This window comes from Python bivittatus, unplaced genomic scaffold (genome assembly GCF_059951505.1).
Source record: "Python bivittatus isolate LINGU-HERP-01145 unplaced genomic scaffold, Pbiv_v1 ctg000020_np1212, whole genome shotgun sequence".
Taxonomy (NCBI): Eukaryota; Metazoa; Chordata; class Lepidosauria; order Squamata; family Pythonidae; genus Python; species Python bivittatus.
In genome coordinates, this window is record NW_028277030.1 from 120,166,381 (window position 1) to 120,185,913 (window position 19,533).

Consider the following 19,533-nt stretch of genomic DNA (forward strand, 5'->3'; position numbering starts at 1 on the left):
AACTTTGTTGTTATATATGACAACTGCAGCGAGATTATTATATGTTCAAAAGTGGAAAGGTTCAACACTATCCACAATGGAGGAATCGTTGGTGAAGATGATAGAACTTGTAGAGATGGCTAAATTAACTTCCTTGATCAGAGAAAAGACAATATCTACATTTATGACTGACTGAAAACCCCTTATAGACTTTTTGCATGAAATGGCAAAAAAAATATACTTATGACTTGTAGTTTTGATGATTAGAAAAAAAAATGGATAATAGAAAAAAGTGAGCTTTTTTTTGTAATCACAGAGTAAGAGATAACTTTGTAATCATATTTATATTTGCTGCAAAGGAAATCGGAAGCTTCTTTCCATTTCTTTTTATTCTTTCTTTTTGCACTTTTGTTTTTCTTTCTTTCTTTCTTTCGTTTTCTTTATTCTGTATTAGTTTGTGTTAGTTTTTTTGTTCTTTTAAGAACTTTTAATAAAATTTATTTTAAAAAAAGCTCTTCACTACCTGTATCCACTTGCCAGGGCATGTCCCTGCTATCCTGTGCAAGGGGATGGCCACTGGGGAGTGGACTCTATCCATTCTGATGCCTCATTTATGGAATGATCTCCCAGGAAGACTTGCTTGGGAGCAATTTTTAACAACCACCATATCCTTTTAGATATTTAGCTCAAAGGTAGATTATATATATATTTTTTTTTATCTGCGCTCAGTCGTTACTGACTCTACAGTGACTGCTTGGACGAGTCCTTGCAGTTTTCAAGGCAATTGTTTCAGAAGTGGTTTGCCAGAGCCTCCTTCCTAGGGCAGAGCCCAGCTGGCGAGCGCAGGAGGCGGGGTTTCCGTTGCTTCGCGCCCTTTTCAGGTGCGCGTGGTTTTTCGTGCTTACCGGCAACTGCTCCCGACTCCTTTTCTGCAAGGCGCCGCCAGCATTTTTCCTCCCACCGGAGTGAGAGTACCCATTTATCTACTCACATGAGTTTTTTTTTTATAACTGTTGGGTTTACAGGAACTGGGGAGGAAACAGGAGCTCACCCTGCTAACACGAAGGCTGGACTCGAACCGCTGAAGCGTCGACCATTTCTGGCCGGCAACTTTCAGCGTCATTAAACCGCTGCACCACCGCAGATTATATGCCTTCATTTAATTTCACATTTTTAAATTTTATTTTTATTTTACTTTCCATTTGTTTATGAGAACTAATACCCACTGAATAATATATATACATTTTAATGAAACCCATTTATCTATCTAAATCACAGAGTTTTATATGAGCAAACTGTAGTCTATTCATTGACTAGGTAGGTAATTTTAAAATCTGAGCATAACGATATACAAGAAATTCAGAAGAGATCTACATGTATTTGAAGTAATGAACCGCACAATTACATTTCTCTTCTCCTCTGCCCCTTAGCACTGATAGGTGTGAGTAAAAAAAAAAGAATAATTTCCCAGTACTGATTCAAAATAAACAGTAAGAATATGTAGTTTCTCCTTTTAAGCACATTTAAATCACAGAACCTTGTTTGTTTGTTTTATTTCAAAGCCGCCCAACTCCTCAATGACTCTGGGCGGCTTACAATTTAAAAAGGAAACAGCTGACTTGAAGATTATCATAAAAAAAACAAAAACCATACAGCCTCCACAACCATCCTGTCCCAAGGCCTGGGAGGACAACCAAATTTTTAACAGTTTGTGGAAACTCATTAAGTTATTAGGGTACAGAAAGTTATTAAGGTATAGGTCTCTGGTGGGATGCTATTTAAGCTTCTTCTGAGCTTTCTTTATTTTGACTCTACTTATATGCCCAAAGCTTGAAAAAAGAATGTATAAAAGCCACTTGCTGGCCCTAAGCAAACCTTCGCTCATGCTGATCGACTTTTCCATCAGCAGTGGAGAGGTGTTCCGACTCAGGACTGTTCACACGACGGTATCTCAGAGAGCGCCCCTGGGTTGTAGGGGAGTCTGGTGCTGCTCTCACTGGGGAGATGGGACACACACCACTTTTCTGATCTTCTTCTGCTAAACACTGCGTCTGAGATAGAGAAGGAGAAACCGCTGAGAATATAACAAATTCACAAAAATATACAATGTAGTGAGCATGATGCGGCCTATCATCTGACAGTGCTAATTAAACATCTGATTTCACATGCATCATTCCTTCACAGATTATACCCAGGAGACTGTACTAATGATAGTGCAGTTTTGGCCAAGAAAACATAATTCAATGAGATAACAGAATTCATGTTAAGTTTCAAGAGTTTGTAATAAGTCCTTCCTATCTTTAGCCCAGTAAAGACATACACAGCATATGCTGAGCACCTCATTTCAATGCAAGACAGAGCCAGTTTACATTAAACATGCTTTATATGTCTAAAAACTAATTTAAACGCTATTTTACTTAGTATATTGTCTACTCACAAAACCACTATTCTTAGAAAGAAAATGAAGAGGTTAGTGCACATTCAAAAAGGTCAAAAGGCTTTACTTTGCTGATGCTGATCCTGAGTTTGTTGCGATTTACATCTGTCTCTTCCCAAACTTCTCCTTCATTGAAGGGAACATTTGGAGCCTGCCCTAAGTTATTCTCTGTTGGCCGGCCAGATAAAATTGGGGGTGCATTCTCTTGGTCACTCAGGTGTTCTCCTTGCAAAACATCCTCTGTGTTCTCACGAAGTAAATCTCCAGGAACTGGAGTGATATTAACCACACTAAAAGGGAAATAATGTACAAACTTCAGATCAAAACACTAAAGCTTTAGAATTACTATTTCTCGCAGTTCCACAACCCAACCCATGCACAGCCAATAGTATGGATAATGCATACAGAGCACATTGCAACAGAGCATCCAGCTCTAAATAAGCCACCATCAGTATCTTCTCTTGAGGCACCACTAGATTCAACTAGATGGATGAAACTTTGTTCCCCCTCTTGCATTTAACTGTTGGAAAAGCATATTCCTTATTGGCAGCCTGGAAATCCTCTCCTAAGGATTCCATAATAACTACTCACCATACTACAGAATTTCTTATCCTTCAGTCAAAAAATGTACTCTTTGTTATTCATCATTATGATGGTTTATGGCAGGAGGGAATTCAGAAATATGGAATCTACTATAATGACTGTCAATATGATGTATTGAAGAACTAGTTATGGAAGAAGGATGGAGCTCACTGAGTATCCCTGCTAAATTTATTTTATTTATTACACACACACAAACACATACACACACACACACACATACACTGGGATGCCTCTTGCTTGTTTTAACTTAAATCTTGAAATGTGGCTTATATCTATAATGCTTAGATTCTGACTGAGGTTTATGATCTTTTAGTGGAGCTGCCTTAATAGGGCACAAGGAAACCAGAATACATGGTCAATGATTTCCACAGAACTATATGTCTTGATATGCCTTGATATGTCCTTTCTCATTAGATAACTGTTATCCACTCCCACAACATATCCTTAAATTACTTTGGCAGTTTATTACTTCCTAGCTGTCTTCAGGCCTAGCCTGCAGATCCACTCACATAGGAAATATTCACAAACTCAGAGAATCTCCCCAGATTTAAAAATTAGAGAGTGAAGCAGCATATTGAGGATACCACAAATAGGGTCTGATCCTATGAGAAGAGTTCTGCTTTTTATTCCTGCTCATGGCAAAAGGTGAGAAGGTGATATTCTCCTGTCCTCCCTTTAGCTCTCTCCACTCCAAAAGGATGAGGGAAACGTTGGAGCAATTGCATTTCTGCATTCCAAAGCATAACCTAGATAAAAGTTCTTTGGATTTCTGAAAGGCTCCATCCATAAACAGTAGGACATTTTTGGATTCAATCTACTCATAAGAAATCAAGTATAATCAACATGTCAAACTCACACATAGCATTAATATTAGCAATATACCTGTATTCCACACTTCATTGTAGAAACATCTGTAGCTATAAACGTTGACTTTATATAAAGGAATTTGCCAGGGCACCAAAAGGCCCTGTTATGAAGTTCTCTGATATTGGTTACATGCTGTCTGCCACTCACCCAAACATGGCTGCAGTCTGCCTTGTGTTCTGCTGAGGTGGAGTGGATGTACTTGTAGATAATAAAATATCTGTACCAGCTTTCTCCCAGTCAAAGGCCTCATTCTCAGTAATTCCTCTTTCCTTCATGCTATTTTCAAACACAGTCATGATCAGCTAGACGAAAACAAGTTAGAATGGTAAGGTTCAAATGTTTATCCACAACCAGAAAAAGGAATATAGGAAGCCACTTTATATCAGATGGAGAATGATCTACTTCACAGATTCACAACTTGAGGCCCCAGGGCCACATGTAACTCCCAAACCACTGGATGCACATTCTAAGCTTTCCAAAAACTGTTCCGAAAGTCTAATTTTTTGATTAAATAGAAATGGAAAATCAGTATATTCTTGACTGAAGAGTAAGCATATTAACTATATTTTTATTAAACATAACCCTATTTCTTCAGCTTCTTTGCAGAGGCAGCATTTGCTGTCTGTTGCTATCTTCTCGATTCTGGCTTTATATGCATTTGTGCAGCCAAAATTAGCCCCTCTGTCCTTTTCTTCAACTTTCCTGCTCTTAGCCATTGCCAGATCTTGTTACCTGCTTTGCCTGCTAGTTGTTTTGTGTACTGGCCATGTAACACTTTGCCTTGCCATGTCTCTTTTCTATTCTTAATTCTTATAGGCCAGTTTGGACTTTTTGGTATTCAGTAAGCCTTCATGGTGTACTAGCTTCAGAGCATCTTCTTCACTGTCCTTCAGATATTCTTCCAATGCCCTATTTTCTTCTTCGACTGTCTGGTGTACTTGTAACATTCCACACCCACCTATGCTCCTTGGTAAGTAGAGTCTGTCAACATCAATGCATGGATGAAGGGCATGATTCATTGTTATTATTTTTCTGGTCTTCCTATCCAGAGCTTCTAGTTCTGCTTGCGTCTAGTCCACTATTCCAGCTGTATATCTAATGACTGGAGTGGCCCAGGCATTAAATACTTTGATGGTATTTCCACCACTGAGTTTGGAGTTTAAGATCTTCTTCACTTTCACAATGTATTCACTACTAACCTTCTTCTTGACTTCAGTGTGCTTGATGTTGTCAGCTTGAAGGATGCCCAGGTATTTGTAGTGATCTTCTTCATCTAGACTCTTGATGTTATTTACGTAGGATATCTTGATTCCTTCAGTTTTTACTATTTTTCCCTTGTTGATGTAAGGGTGGCACATATGTCCACTCCAAACTCCATCACAATATCTTGGCTGTATATTCGGACAGTGTTGAGCAGTGATTCCATTTCAGATAGTGTTTCTCCATACAGCTTCAGCTCCTTAGTAAAGGAGGTGGGATAGCCTGGCAGATGTTTTTGATGTTTGATAGCTATGGCCTGACTTGTTCAGTATTGGTGACAGAGGAATCAATGCAATGACAAACAGTAGTGGTGATAGTAAGTCTCCTTGAAAGATTCCTCTCTTGATGTTAACCTCTCCCAGTCTATCACCACTGACCAGCAACTGTGTCTTCCACTGTGCCATTGATCTTTGCACAGAGCTTCTGATGTTTCTACTGACTCCTGTTATTTCTAGGCACTTGATTATCCAGTCATGTGGCAGGGAGTTGAATGCCTTCTTATAATCAATCCAAGCTACATTGGTCTTCCTTCTCTTACAGTTTTCCGAAATCACCTTGTCAATTAACAGCTGATCTTTTGTTCCTCTGCCATTTGCGTGGTTTCCTTTCTGCTCAGATGGAAAGAGCTTGTTTTCAACTATATGCTATTGGACTGTATCAGCTACCACACCAGTTAGCAATTTGAAAGTTGTTGGCAAGCAGGTAATTGGTCGCCTGGTGCTGCCCCTTTTGCTGGATCTTCCATTATCAGGTAGGTTTTGTCAGATGTCAACCAATCTTCAACTTCACCTCCTTGCAGTATGTTGTTAAACTGCTTGGCAATGAGTGGGTGCAGACCAGTCAGATATTTCAACCAAAAACCATGCAGTTCATCTTTACCTGGTGCTAACCAATTCTTGATCTACCTTGCCCTGTTCTCCACCATTTCTGCTGTTATTCAGAAGTTAATAAGTTCTTTCATTTCAGCTTCATTTTTATTCTTATCTACCTCCTATATCCAAGCTGCATTCTTGTTGTATTTCTTTTGTTGTCCCACAGCTGCACCTAGAACTGCACTGTTTCTTCTTTGTTAGGTGTTGACTGGTTCATTGCAGTCTCTCCATTGATGGATTGGTAGAAATGTTTCTGATTTGACTAAAATTGGAGAATCTGCCTGTAGTGTGCAATTTGAGCTTCCAATCTGATCTTCCATTTTGGTGGTGCACTGTTTGGCTTCTTTTTCTTGTTTGTTGATATTGTTATTATTACTATTACTATTATTATTATTTAATGTAGTCAAATACCACCTCCCATGCCAAAGCATTGAAGTGGTTTACAATACATATAGCAGTAAAATACATGATACACTAATCATAAAGCAATAGTAAACCTCTGCCCATTTGCAGAGGAATGGGAGTAACAAAAGAGTCAGTGCAAATAGCACTGTCAGTGTAACCCAAAGTGGGATATTTCAGGCTTGAGGGAGGAGTAAGAGGGAGCCCAGCTCTCCTGATGCTACGTGATTTTCAGTGGCTTTGATAGGGTTGTCCATGGTACTTTTCTAGATGGTCTTTGTGAGTTGGGGGCATTATGTTAGAGTGATTTTGCTCCTTTCTGCAGGGATTATCTCAGTAGTATTAGTTGACTATTCCTCTACACTCTGGTTATATATTCACTGGTATATGTGGGGTATTCTTGCCCTTGCTCTAGAAGCTGCAACTGATGCAGAATAATGTGATCAGGTTGCTGAGTGGGATAGCTGTCCATGCACATGTTGCACTTTTGTTGAAGCAACTGAACAAGCTGCCAATTATTACTGAGCCAGACTGAAAATTTTGGTTATGACTTACAAGACTCTAAACAACCTGGGACTAGGATAATCTCCTTCAAAGAGCTGTCTGCTCACTTAGATCCTTGGGGAGGTCTTGCAATATATACTGAGAACTACTGATTTTGAGTCCCCACATGAAACTGATAAAGAAGAATCAGTAGATTTTCTGACCTCTTAAATCTGTTCCTTGAAATATTACTTTGGAGATCTTTGATTTATCTTTTAAAGTTTTTATGTCAACATATCAAAATGTGATCAGTCTGGATTGTGAGGAAGGAGGAGAAAAAAAAATAGAAAACCAATGGAACATTCCCTAACTCATAGTGGAGGAACTGATAAACAATTACATTTAATGCACGGAAAATAGCAATATTTGAAAATAAATGATTAATAAATATTTGATTTCTATAAAAATATGTCACTTCTATGATACAGAATATAATGGTGCTAATAAAATCTACAAAAAAAGAATTTATCTTATTCAGCTGAGCACAGATTGCTGCTCAATAAAAGGCTGGTAATACCTATGGTCTGACTGAGCCACAAATAAGATGAATAGTATTTGAAGGATCTTTGGATGCAGCATTGCAGATATCAACCAAAAGCAATAAACCTGGTCCCATTTAATATTTGACTGTATCAAGGGAAATCTGACTAAAGTGCTTCTTTGCTGTACCTGGGCTTCACTCATTGATATGCCTAGGTATTCTTTGAGCATGTGAATAACAATTCATTCCTTTCCTACCATAAAAGATATTGCCCATACAAGCAATACAACAGGAATTAATCTACTATTTGTATAGCCCCAATTTATAATTTTTAGCAACTTATCTATTTAGGGTAAGAGTCTTGTCCTACCCTAATTAGTTGTCTGTGAGAATGGTAAGATAACATAATAATTTTTGTTGGTAAATTTGTTTGGCAGATACTATTCTTCAAAAACAGGAAAAAATGAACAGAACCTATTGCTTCATGCTAATTGAAGACCTGGGAAGAAAGCAATATATTGATTTCATTTGGATCACATGTTGATACATTGACATAAAAACTTTAAAAGATAAATCAAAGATCTTCACAGTAATATGCCAAGGAGCAGATTTAAGAGGTCAGAAAATCTACTAATTCTTTTTTTATCAGTTTCATGTGGGAACTCAAAATTATTAATTGTCTCCTAATTGTTTCAAGCTAGTAATAAAAACAGGGGTTTACCTGATAATCTGGTTTAGTGAAATAATCCAGATTTGCAATGTGATCCAGAAAAAGGTGGAACTCAGAAGGCATATGTTTTAGCAGCATTCGATGTTCATATTTTTCTTTAATCATACCAACTTGCTCCTAGAGAGATCAAATATATTTATTTATTTATTTATTTATTTATTTATTTATTTATTTATTTGGATTTATATCCTACTGTAATCAAATAGGGTCTCAGTGGCTCACAAAAATAACCAATATAAGAATACTAGGAATATATAAGATAAATATATTAAAAACCCAGAACAATAAAATACCTGGTGTTATACCCCAAAAGCTCTCCAGAAAAGCCCTCCAGAAAATTCCAGATTCCAGCATTATACAGAATACTACATATAATAAATATCATTAGCAAACAAAACAAGACAGCAAATGGTATTAACATCTGTTAATTGTGGTGGTTACATATTATCTTCAGTATCAAAGACAAATTGTTTCTGAACCCTGAAAACATTGACTGTTGGCAAACACAATCAAGAAAATGTTATTGCTCTAATGTACTGTTGTGGACATCCCATAAGCCTTTGTGAAATCCAGCAGGGTTTTTTTCCTTATTGCTTTATTGTTCATCTTGGGAAGGAAGAACTTGTATTGTCATTGACTACATTTTCTACCTTATCTTTAATCTTGCGCCATGGAAGTTGACCAACTGCAAACTCCACCAGCATGTAAAAAAGGGACCACAGGTCATCATGTCGACCCATTTCCTGCAATAAAACAAAAATCAGTTACAAATATTGTAGCTGCCAACACTGTCTACAACAACTTCAGAATCAGTCAGGAGACTACTGCTACCCAGAAGCCATTACAGACGTATCAATTGTGTGTGTGTGTATAATCAAACCTAACCTTTCATGTAACCAAAGCTAAAATTTGAAAGCAATGATTTTCATATATTCTGATTCCAGCAGAGCATTTCTGCATTGTCTTGTCTGTTGAGAAATTCCTCCACATTTATGATGCATGCTGCACATCATGATGTGTTTGAATTATAAAGGTCACAAGAGACCATGCCTACTGTTTGTAATGCCAAAAGAGACATAAACTAACTACAGTTGGAAGAAATCCAAAGTTGGAATTTATAGATTTAATGAAGAAAAGCTCTATTTTTTCCTATTAGGCATTCTGCACTGTAGCCCAGGGTATTCCCCATTCTGCTGGGACTTGTTTGATTTTACTATTATCCTAAGAAAGTATCCTAAAATACACCCAAATACTTATATCACTGCACTGAAGATCTCCTTTTAAGTTTCTTTGGACTGCAGGCTATTTGCAGGATTCCATGCTATATTCTAATTATATTGTAACTTGTTTAATTGCCAAGGGGCTGAATGAGCTTTATACAGTGGGAAAGGCTGTTTGGAGCGAACCTATCAAAGGATGATTCACACTTCAACAAGACTACCCCTCATACTAGCCAGAAAATCTCCAAAAGCCCTCTGGCATTCATTAGAAACTGTTAGTCTCTATGAGCAGACCATCCTAAAAGTTCTCCCATCTCTTCCAAAAAGAATAATTGCTCAAAGTTTAACTCTCAGCAGGAAGAGAACAGATGTAAAATCTCTCAGCTTCAAATCATTATATTCCTGTTCAGTAGGAAAGAAGATTCATAGTGTACTTTTTGCTTACATTGCAATGTCACAAACTTTATATTATTCTCCACATTTGAAAAACCAAGCCACTAGTAATACAATGTAATGCAGTGTGGCAAACTGCTGTGCTGGGAAAAATATTAATACACGCAGCTACATGCATAAAAAATCTGATATTCAAGGTAAGGGAATCTAATATTGCAGACCATCAACATTCTGGACTTTTGTAAGGGCAGAGAATGTATTAGAAAACCTCAGTCATCTAACAGCCCATTAAGTGAGCTAAGCAGGGCAGCGTTTTCTGTTTCAATCTAGGATTCTTTTAAGCCTGGAGAATCTGAGGAAGTGGATAGAGACCTCTGTAATATGAATTCTGCTACCTATGGATTAAATCCATGTCTCTCCTGACTCCTTCAGGCAGCTGGGCAGGGTGTGTGCAGTTGGATTCAGAAAGTGGTGAATGCCTCTGTAGGAGGAGGCTCTGCCACCAACCTTGAAAGAGGTGGTGCTGTGCCCTCTTGAAGAAACCCTCTCTCAGTCTAGCTGTAGTTGGTAACTTTTGATGGTCCCCAGCTTTCTTATCTAAGGAAGACTGTTCAGAAAGGGGGAGGGAGGGGGCAGGGAGTCAGCTATCAAGGATCTTACAGGAAACAGGCTTTCTGGATCTCTTTCAGTCAAGGATCAAACCCAGTTTTGGGATAGAATTAGTATTGATCACTCTAGTTGATGTTGTTCATTGGGATCTAGATGGGAAGAATGTACTTCTGGTCTTACTGGACCTCTTGGTAGCATCTGATACCATCAACCATGATGCCCTTCTGGACCTCTTACTAAGCTTAGGAGTAGGAGACAATATTTTACATTTGTTCCTGTGATGGTATGTGGGAATGATCTTGGGAGACAAGAGGAAGACCCACAGCCAGGGCAACCGTCTGATAAGAGGCAGCTCAGTTCACAGGTGGGGGAAAAGCATGGGAAGCATTTCAGGAGGTACCCTCCCTAGTTTTCTGGAGACTATAAAGAGAGGAGGGGAGAAATATTTTTAGTCTTGCAAGATTCTGTTTAACATAAAATCAATAAAGATAGTGCTGATACTCCTAGTTATGCTTCTTGTCTGGACTACCTCAAAGAGCTAACAGTTCCATCCCTATCTGAGCAGGTACAGTGGTACCTCTACTTACGAACTTAATCCATTCCGTGATTCTGATCGCAAGTCAAGTTGGTCGCAAGTCGAAGTAAATTTTCCCATAAGGTTCAATGTAATTACCGTTAATCCATTCCGGCGTCCGTGGACCACGCGTCAGGGGCGGAAAAACGGCCGCTGACCACGCAGCAGGGCGGAAAAATGGCCGCGGACCATGTATCAGGGGCGGAAAAATGGCCGCGGACCACATGGAATGGGCGGAAAATGGCTGCGGACCACGTGTCAGGGGCGGGAAAATGGCCGTGGACCACGTGGAACGGGCGGAAAATGGCCGCGGACCACGTGGAACGGGCGGAAAATGGCCGCGGACCACGTGGAATGGGTGGAAAATGGCTGCGGATCTGGTTCGTAAGTCGAGGCGAGTTCGCAAGTAGAGGTAAATTTTTGGGGCCGGAGCTGATCGTATCTCGAAAAATTCGTAAGTAGGGGCGTTCGTAAGTAGAGGTACCACTGTAGTTCCAGCTGGTAACTATGGTGTAAAACTGATCCAGCCCTTAGCTGCTCCAGTGTCAGTGTCACAGAAGTCAGGTCTCTCTCCCATATTATTTAACATCTACATGAAACCACTGGGAGAGGTCATTTGTTGGTTTGGGGTAGGTGTTACCAACATGCTAATGATGCTGATTTATAGGTTGCCTTTCCAGACAATGCTGTAGATGCTGTGGATGTCCTGAAACAGTGTCTGGAAGCTATTCAAGACTGGATAGGAAGAAACATGTTCAGATTAAATCCTAGCAAAACAGATTTACTGCACATCTGTAACATCAGGGTTGTCCAGCTGCATCAGCCATAGCAGCTGCTCTTGATGGGGCCATGCATTCCCTTAAAGAGTTGGTTTGTGATTTGGGGCCCTACTAGATTCATGTGTCCTGCTTGAACAGATGGAAACCACATCTGTTGGAAGCCCAGGACTTCCAGGGACAGCAATGGCGGACTGAAGACAGCTCCACTTTTGTGGAGCTGACAACCATGGGAAAAAGAGAAGCCAGTGAATGGATCCACTCCTCAGAACCCCTCTCCAGATCAAGGAGAAGACAAGGATCACCCACAAGTTTGCTCCATACAGAATCTCCCTGAGATCGTAAAATAGCGATTTCCAGCAGGTCTGAAAGCTCTGGGAGTCAGGGGGAAAAACAGTGTGCCTAAGCTGTGGTTTGATGCCTTTCAAAGAGACACTGGGTTCACCTACTTCCCCTCTTAATTACTTTAGGAAGCTGCTTGTTACTGATTTCTTAGAAGTTGAACCTTCCAAAAGGCAAGTTTTATTACACCAGGAGAATCTCCTTCTACCCTGAATGAAAGGAGCTCCATGTAAGTGTAAGGATTAAAAAGAAAATATTTACTTTTTGGAAAACAGCAAAAGGGAGACTAGAATGTGGACTTTGGAAAGTTAAGGGGATAGAGTGAGTTGAATGAATATTTCCTATGGGTGTTTAAAGATTTATGAAAGAATATATGAAGATTTTGAAATTAATTGTAAGAAATCCGTGGGAAAGTTTTGTTGACTGGAAGATAAACAGATGATATGAGGGGAGTTGAAGGTTGTCCAGAGGGAACCAGGCAGAACAAACAATTACAATTAAAGGAGAAGAGACACATTAATACAATGGAGCAATATTATTCGACTATAAAAGAAATTAAGGCTCTTTGGGAACAATGTACTCAGAAATTACTTACAAGATCATTTGATACTATAACAGAGGACACAGAAGAACAACAGATTTTATTGGACAAAACAGAGATTGAGACTGATCTGAATATGGACTTAGAGTTTTAAAAAATGCTGGATTATAACAGTGATATGGAAAAATATGCTGTGGATTTGAAAATGAATTTAAAAATGCCAGAGTATAAGAATGATACGGAAAAAGATGCCAAAATGGATTTACAAATGAAACCAGCTGATGTCATAATAATTAAAGGGGGCATACAAATAATAAATCAGAAGAGTTACTTGGAAAGCATTTTTATTTTAGATTTATAAAACAAATGTGTTAAACCAATGAAGCTGTTTCTGAGACGAGACAAAGAAAATGCTGAATTTGTTCCTGAAAGGAGACAAAATGATAAGAAATCAACATGTGAGATATTATTTGACAGGATTAAAGATCAAGCTTTTTAAAAGTAAACAGAAGGTTTACAAAGTGAAATTATTTGACTATGGTTAAAATATATGTTGTGGTTTCTGGTAGCTATTAATGGGATTTCTTTTTGATCAGGACTGAATGACGAAGTTTTAAGAATCTGTTTATAAGTGGGAGAGATTTCTTCTGCTTTACTTCTTAGAGAAAGTGATAAATTGGATTACAAAATGGATTTTTTTGATTAAGGTTAAAATACATATGTTACTATTTTTGGTAGCTCTTAATAGACTTTTGCTGATTAGGACTAAATGATGAGTTTTTATAATTTGGTTACTGCTAAGGGATGAGATATGGGAAGAAGATATCTTTTTTCTTTTTTTTAATTGAAATACTAGAGAAGGTGTTAAGTTACTGAAATTGTTTATACTTGTCCAGAGGGAGGGGGAGTCATCGTTTATATATTCTCTTTTTCTTTTCTTTTTTCTATCTCTTTGCACTTCTCTTTTTTTCTTTTCTTTTTATATTTTCCTTAGCTTGTATTAGTCTTTTATCTTTGTATTTGTAAACTCTAATAAAATTATTTTTTTTTTAAAAAAGGAAGCCTTTTCCCAGATACAACCTGTTATGGTCCTACCTGCTGCCTTTGCAACAATAATTTAAGTCCAAACCGGCACTACCATAAGGCACCCTACATGGGCTGCATTTGAAGATGACTCAGAAGCAGCAATTGATGCAAAATGTAATGATCAGACTGTGATTCTGGGAAACCTGTTGCTGCAAAATTATGCCCATCTTCAGGTCACTGCACTGGATACCAGTAGGCTTCTGAGACCAATTCAAAGTGATGGTTATTACTTATAAAGCCCTATATAGCACAGCACCAGAGTATATCAGGGATCACCTTACAAAATATGATTCCACCTATCAACTCCAAACATCTATGGCAAGCTTGTTAAAGGTCCCACATGAATAAAGGATCTGGAATCAAAACACAGGCTTTCTTGCTAGCAGTCCCCACGCTGAGAAACATGCTGTCTCCACAGATGCAATTGCTCATACCCTCATTTTGTTCATGAAGGCCTTTTAAACAATGTCTTTCAACAGGCGTTTGGATTCTAGGCCAATTGGTGGACAACTGATTATTTGTGGTAGCTGTTTTTTTTAAATGGTGCAGATATTCTGTTTATGGCTCCACACAGTCAGTTTGATTGGAGTAGTACAAAAATATTGTAAAATAAAGGAACAAAGAAAATGTTTATGTACACTATAATACAACATACACACCCTGTCAAACTCTACCTTGATTCACACCTGGTTCCAGTATGTACTCTGTATGTCACTCCTACCCCACACTGAACAGCAAAAAGAATACTTCTCCTTTAACCTCTCCCACTTAACCCCTTCCATACACATGGAGACAAAACTTACTCTATTTTTATGTGCATTCACTGAAGCATACCGGACTGTTCCCCGGAAACCAGCAACATTACGAGGCTAATAGAAAGAAGAAAAATTAAACTTAATTTTTTAATTTGAAAGTAAGCAAAACTGTTCATCTTTTCTTTGTTGCTTAGGCCCACAAACCATTTTAATGACGAATATTAATATGAACTGATGGTAAAGTTAGACATTTTGGTCATGGATTAAAAGTTGGTCTTTGAACAAATCTTTTAGAAACAGTAGCACTTCCCATTGGAAAACACCATTGTAAGACAAAATCTAATTACCAATTAATTTTTTAAAAATCTGCAAAGGTAAGTTCTCCATAGAAAACACTATAACCTTCAGTGGACAAAGCATAGCAGCAAAGTGTTTTTTTCCAATACAAAACAGAAAACCACTGGCTTCAGGAACTTAAGAACAAGTAAAAGGTCAAAAATAGATTCAGTTGAGTATAGGGGGACAACACCCTCATCCTTCTTACCAAAGTGGTTCAGTTGCTAACTCAATTCCTTTCTGCTGCTCCATTTAATTCACATTGACAGAATCCCCTTGGTCCCAGAAAACAAAAAGTTCAGGAATATCCCAAGATATTTTAAAATACACTTGAAAATGTCACATGTGAAAACTATCAGAAACAAATTTGTATTTGTAAACACACACACACACACATATATATGTTTACAAATACAAATTTGGTTCTGATAGTTTTCTCATGTGACACGCACACGCATACATACATATATATATATATATATATGTAAAATATAATATATTATATATGTTATATATTATATTATATTATATTATATTATATTATATTATATTATATTATATTATATTATATTATATTATATTATATTATATTATATTATATTATATTATATTATATTATATAAATACACACACACACACATTTCTTAAAGAATGTACATATTCATTCTTTAAGAAACCAGGATTGATTGTGATTCATAGTTGAGTAGAATTTCAGTGTCAGTTTTGGTTCTTTTTATTGTGCAGCAAAAATTATCTATGAAAAACAAAGAAAGAGCAGCAGTTCGGTCCCAACTGTACTAACGTTTCTGTTGGTTCCACAATGTATAGTTCAGCATTCATCTATCAGCAGAATGGGTACCACTGGTGAAATAGATTGTTCTTTGCTCCCTGCAACTCCTCAAAGATGCTCCAAGGAACTGGAACACCAAATATGGGAGGTGGTACAGTACAGAGAGAAAAGACAGGTGTTCTGTTGTGTGGACAACAGTCTACTTGTATAACTTTGGATAGAACCCTCTATCTTCAATTATTTAATAACTGAAACCTGATTTTTAGAATCTACGTGATGCAGTAATACTAAAAGAGAGCCATTGCTTACCTAACTCCTAACCACGAGTTTAGTCACATAAACTTAATCACCATTGTTACATACTCTACTTTCTGGAACAAGTTATTACTAAAATAGAAGGATAGAGGTTCTCCAGTGTATTTGGGAAAAGATGTTTTAAAAGTTGTGATAAAGCTTTCCTGAATAAATAAATGTCACAACCTTAGTGGCTTAAACAAATATTTTTGGTCTCCTGAGAACTGAGAGGCATATGCTAGAACAAAACTTCAGCTGAACTGTCACTTTCTCTTATGGTTAGGATTCCATCACTGAATGGCTGCAATTTCAGGTACATATTTCATGTTTCTGAAGGAAATATATTTTCATGTGTGTAAACAGGATTCGGCATATTCAGCTTTTGCACAATTATTAAAAATTTAAAATAGAGGTTGTTCCTAAGGCCCAAAGGATCTTCATGCAATCCCACTTGATTCACTGCAGACCTACAAGGGCCCAACTGTCATAAGAAGGCTCCTGGGCTATGCATCAAAAATTGAGAGCAAGAATTATTTCATGAAAACAAAATAAAGGGGGAAAAAACGTAGAATTCTATTCATTATTAAAACAAACAAACAAACACAAACTAAAAAAAAATAAGAAGCATTATGATGGCTCACTCACAACTCATGGCTGAGATGGTTATAAGCAGCAGATGGGAAGCCAACGCATCAAACAGTCTCAAAAAACGAGCCCAAAAGAACTGTAAAACAAAGAGAAACCCAAAGAAAACCATGACAATAAAATGCAAAATGGAAGGAAACAAAACAGAAACAAATCTAAAAATTGGATCAATATTATTATTATCGCTTCCCCTGCAGAAATGCCTTGGATCTCTTGCTTGAGTTAGCTAAAGTGCATCATGCTCTAGATATCTTATCCACAGTAGTACGTTGTGGCTCAGATTTTAGAGCAGAGGTCTCAAGCTCATACCCTGTGGGCAGATGTGGATTTTCAAGTAATTTTCTGTGGTCTGTCACAATATTTGCTAGGCACTAAGGACACTGCCCAGCAAGGCTAGTTCCTTAAGTGCCATGTAAATGCTCAGGCCGAGTAACAGGAAGAACAGCAGGCCCTGACTGGCTGGCCCACACAGTCAGCATCCCAAACTCTCTCATGACAAGTTGTACCGCTGCCTGGGAACCCCACCCACTCTCACGCTCCATGACAGATGCTACTTCTGAAGCAGTGCCAGGCTGTCTGGGCAGGAGTGACAGGAAGGTGAGACTTGGCAATAAACATATCCTGGAACTGCCCAGAGAAGGGAGAGAGGGAAGAGAAAGTAGCTGGGGGGGGGGGGGAAGTATGGCTACCCTGCCTTGAGGTTTTCACAACAGGCAAGAAGTGGAAAAAATGGAAAGCAACAAGCAGGCATGCACAATCTCTTGAGAAAAAGGCCAGAAGAAAAGAAAGATATTTCTTCAGCAAGGAGAAAGAAGTAAGAGAAAAGCAGGGATTTGGACAGCTCCTCATGGAATGGTTTTCCCATATCATCTTCAATACGATCTTGAAAAAATATTACATATCAACCCAGTAACAAACCTAATATTGGTGATCTAGTTAACGAAAGCACTGCAAGCTAAATGGTGAAAGTAAAATGGCTGTTTTGCAAGAAGCTCTGTTTTGCAGTAATGTAATACATTGGTTTAATGGCATACCATGATAGTCTTCATTTTCTTCATTTTTGATTCACTAGAGACTTTTGATACAATGCCATAAATGGCATTGTATCAAAAGGCTTCAGTGTTTCAACCCTTGAGCCAATGAACTATTCCTCAGATGGACCCCTGACAATTATAGTTTGAGACTCCTGTTCTAGAGAATGATCCAGAGATGGTAGGAATGACCCAGTCTTTAGCAAGAGAATTGTAGTCAATATCATGTAATCAATTTCAACAGCCATGTATTGATCACTACTGCTCTACTCTGACACATTTACAAGGTAAGATTAATAGGCATAATTTCTCAGCTAGATTTTCTTTACTGTTTGGTCTAGGGATGGGCAGCTTTTGAATCCTCAAGGATCATACTATTCTTATTTCCAAGGTCCTTATTTACTAAGAATAGTCTCTGTTTCTAGTTCCTAGCAAGTAGCTATTATTTTTGTCTTTTGGAATCTCTGTGGATACTTCTTTTTAAAATGTGTGTTAATATGTATTATTGGACCTCACATTTTCCAGGAGTAACCATGCCTCCTGGTAGTTAAAGGAGAAGTACATGTACCAGCCAAAGAGAAATTACAATGCACTTTGACTCAAACATGGTTTATCCAGCAATTCTGGCCTTTCACCTACATCCTAGAAAAACAAATTATCTGGATCCTTTTCAGTTTGTATTCAATCCCAGTTATGAGACAGAAATGGCATTGGTCATCTGGTAGATGACCTTCATTGGGATCTAGATGGGGTAATTGTGCCCTCTTGGCTCTATCAGACCTCTTAGCGGTATTCAGTATTATCAAACATGGTATTCTTTTGGACTGTTACATGCACTGGAATTAATGACACTGGAATATTCTTTTGGATCAGGGCTCAGATGATTTCCATCAATACAAAACTCCATTGCACGTTTCCCACTATCTTTTTAATAATAACCTTTCAAAAGATTAAAAGTTATGAAGTATAACTGAATTGTACCAATTACATATTGGCACATAAATACTGTATGCACTGAGATAGTAAACATTAAGATTTTGTCTTTAAAGGAAATACTAACCGGAAGCCAGTATTCAACAGACTATTTTAAATTAAACAAGAATGTTTTATATCAGGATAAAGATAGCTTTCTGAAATATGCAATCCTGGGGGGGTGTAGGTGAGCTGATTTACACATAATTCTAATGTTGGTTTGCTTGTTTTGGGGTTAGTATGATGTATGAGCACATCCACTGAGGTTTGTAAGCCAAACAAACAAAGGACATCAGGGCTTTCTACTGCATTAAGTAGGTTTTCAAGTACATGGTCTTTATTTTCATCTGGGAGCTGTCAAAGCTATCTCATTTTTTAGGAAGCTAGAAGTCTATTTTGTCATAAGTAATTTCTTGAAAAGTGATTGGGTTCAATAACAAAGTTAGTGTCTTCTTGAAACAAGACCTTTAGCATTTCATATGCTCAAACATAACAGGATAATTGCAAACAAAACAGAAGAGAGATGCAGTGATGGTTCCCACCCGCTGCCCCCCATTAACAGGCAAATTTTCTGCTCTGTCTTGAGCAAAATTTAGCAAGGCTCCTGAGAACCAAGTAAAACTGAAATGGAATTGGTAATCTTACTTGGTTGTGGAAATATAGGGATCATGATGTGAATGCCTTTAAATGCAGAGACAATGAGGTAATTACAACCATAATACTGTTACAGCATGCAATGATAATGACGACTAATTCTGCTCCAGGACATTATTCTATATTTATAAATATTTGTACCAATATTAGGAAATACCAGAATCAGTTCATATTTGGACTTGGATGCTCTATTTAAAAATTGGCCATGTTATAATTAGGGTTTTGTTGTGTGTTTTTTTCTTCTTGAAATTTCTGATTTAGGCAAAGCTAATCAGATGCTTTTTCTTCACATTCTGCTTCAGCCATAAACCAAAACCAGAAACCAAACCATACTTACACAT

At 37.8% G+C, this 19,533-nt stretch overlaps 1 protein-coding gene across 1 annotated transcript in view; it reads right to left on the reverse strand.

The window, feature by feature from the left end:
- The window catches only part of TTBK1 (tau tubulin kinase 1), a 129,951-nt gene that overhangs the window by 47,754 nt on the left and 62,664 nt on the right, over nucleotides 1-19,533 (reverse strand). Inside the window, exons 8-13 of the mRNA XM_088147982.1 lie at nucleotides 14,519-14,584; nucleotides 8,825-8,917; nucleotides 8,166-8,291; nucleotides 4,034-4,188; nucleotides 2,484-2,706; nucleotides 1,855-2,030 (exon numbers count right to left, since the gene is read on the reverse strand). Of these exons, the coding sequence (XP_088004108.1) occupies nucleotides 1,855-2,030; nucleotides 2,484-2,706; nucleotides 4,034-4,188; nucleotides 8,166-8,291; nucleotides 8,825-8,917; nucleotides 14,519-14,584 (839 nt within the window). The remainder of the gene's footprint in view (nucleotides 1-1,854; nucleotides 2,031-2,483; nucleotides 2,707-4,033; nucleotides 4,189-8,165; nucleotides 8,292-8,824; nucleotides 8,918-14,518; nucleotides 14,585-19,533) is intronic.